Genomic DNA, 2,378 nt, shown 5'->3' with positions numbered 1-2,378 from the left:
GTTACCAACAGAGCTCATTAACATAAACAGCTCTTCTGAACGGAAGTCAGAGCAGGCAGAACTAGAAAATGGGAAATTTTATTATCTGAGAATTATTTTGTGCATTAAACTGAATGAACATGGTCTGGATAGTCCACAGATATACCATAAAAATTTCTAGGACCCATAATTGGTCTCCTTTAAAATCAGATGGAAACACAGCTAGTGAATACAAAACGTTTGAAGCAAACAAAAAGTAAACACTTACTTTAGTAAGACAAAGTGTACCGGCATAAGATGCCTTAAAGTCAGACTCCTGTGTGGTTCTGGTTTTGGCAAAAGTAGCTGTTGTTTTTGTACTTGTAACTTCAGTAAACATCACATATTTAGCTTTGTACAATGTGTTGTAGTGGTGACAGCGTCTCTAAGCAGACTAAACACAGAGGTAGTGGCAAACAGACACTTTTATATATTTTTGTAAATTTCAAAAATTAACCTAAGAGCTGCTCTGGGTACTTTTTAAAATTAAAATAAATAAAAATTTGAGGCCATGATGGAAGTCACCTGTGGGCCACAGGTTGTCCATCTCTGGTTTAGAGGAACTTTACAGATATTCATTACTCAGACATTCAGTTTAAAATGATCCTGATCCAGGAAATATCCTCACCCATGTGACTCTCAGAGAAATGACAAACTCAACCTATCCTCTGCCTGACCTTTTCGTGATKATCTCATCCTCCGGAGGCCCCAGGCCAAAGCTACAGTGTCCTGTAGGGGCCACACCCCAGACCCCTTCTCAGCTCCAAAAAGGCCCCTGACCGCAGCCCATTGTTCTCCACTGATGATGACTTACCCGCTCTCGTCGACAGACTATTTCCACTTTGATTTGATCGGGGTCATATTTCGCGTTTGAAGACGAGCTGGAGAGAGCTGTGAACACATGAAAGAGAAGAAAAGAGGGAGGGTCAGCAGTTAACAGTTCTGAACTCAACAGTACCTCGCGTTGCTAAGAGTTTAAAGGAGATCCAGTATCACGTCCTCGTGTTCGGTGTACGTGGGATGCTTTGTGGGTGACAGCCGGCTGGAGTGGGCAAACTGGGTGGAGGTGTTTGAAAGAGAAGGTGGGGAGTGGAAGGAATGGAAGAGTTTCTACAGATCTGCATCCCTTCCTGCTCCCCCCACCCCCCAGGTTTTGAGGAGAGGTCAACCAATTAGGTCAAGCAAGTTGTTCTCATGGAGGCTTCAGGTTCAGGTTTTTCCTCAACCAGCTAATAGTATTGTCAGGTGTGTGTGTACACGTTTTTTTCTACATGGTTGGGACAATTTTTGACCACTTTCCTGGTACACACAGCCTGGTGAGGACCCACTGTTCCTAATGGGGACAAAAGCCCAGCACCCATTGGGATGTATACCATCGGTGGGTCAAGGGTTTGGTTTAGGACTAAGGTGTGGTGTGAATTGAGTTTAGGTTAGGTTAGGTTAGGAGTCAGGGTTAGTCTGTAGAAATGGCCGGCTAATGAATGGAAGTCAATGCAAAGTCCCCATGAGGATAGAAGAACAAACATGCATTTGTGTGCRTACACTTGTTTAACTACAGAGTGAGGACCATTTGTGCCACAGTTACTATCAAAGTGAGGTCTTTGATGTAAAGTGAGGACCTCTTCAATGTCCTCACTTTGTTTGCAGCTCTGCTGTGTTTTACTAGTTGGGTTTAGAGGTATGGAGTGAATTACGTTCTGGTTCAGGTTAGGGTTAGCTATAATGTAATGGTTAGTTTTACTAGTTAGGTTTAGAGGTATGGTATGAATTAAGTTCTGGTTCAGGTTAGAGTTAACTATAGCCTGGCCCTTGCCTTCCTATGCAGCTCCGCTCAATTCTAGTTTCCCTTCACTGCTCCATCTGCGACTTCTCCCATTGAGATGGATTTCGCTGGCAGATTTTTAGCCGGGCCAATCAGAGAAGAGAACGTCAATTTTCTGCGCAGTGTCTGCTTGTRGTTTATTTYACCTGSGCCAATCAGCAAACAGAAGGTGGAGTTTTGAATGACGTTGATGTTCTGTGCAGTGTCTGCTAGTTATTTTAGCATACAGCAGTGGAGGAAGTGAATGAAGCCAGTCTGTGTTAATAAGGCTTCCAAATTAAATTAAATTTGTCTTACAAACCAGCAGCTCTCATTTACAGCCGTCTCGTTTGGCTCGGTACTTTTCTCCTCTCAGTAGGGTTGTTTACAGCACACGCGATTTCCGATTAGCTTCTTAGCTTAGCCTCCTTCACACCGACAACACACACATGCTTCAGCAGAGGCCACGCCTCCTGCAAGAAATCGATTCTCTATGCATGAAGTCCAGGGGTCTCATTTATAAAGGATTGCGTGGAAACCATACTAAAAGTGAACGTAC

The 2,378-nt window shown here is 43.6% G+C and overlaps 1 protein-coding gene across 3 annotated transcripts in view; it reads right to left on the bottom strand.

The window, feature by feature from the left end:
• The window catches only part of wwc3 (WWC family member 3), a 100,800-nt gene that overhangs the window by 51,420 nt on the left and 47,002 nt on the right, over positions 1 to 2,378 (bottom strand). For all 3 annotated transcript variants that reach the window (XM_014001011.1, XM_014001022.1, XM_014001017.1), the window contains exon 4: positions 833 to 909. In XM_014001011.1, the coding sequence (XP_013856465.1) occupies positions 833 to 909 (77 nt within the window). The remainder of the gene's footprint in view (positions 1 to 832; positions 910 to 2,378) is intronic.

The sequence above is a fragment of the Austrofundulus limnaeus genome, unplaced genomic scaffold (assembly GCF_001266775.1).
Source record: "Austrofundulus limnaeus strain Quisiro unplaced genomic scaffold, Austrofundulus_limnaeus-1.0 Scaffold8, whole genome shotgun sequence".
Taxonomy (NCBI): domain Eukaryota; kingdom Metazoa; phylum Chordata; class Actinopteri; order Cyprinodontiformes; family Rivulidae; genus Austrofundulus; species Austrofundulus limnaeus.
The sequence above is the reverse complement of the archived record's forward strand: the minus strand, read 5'-3'. Positions and strand labels throughout refer to the sequence as shown.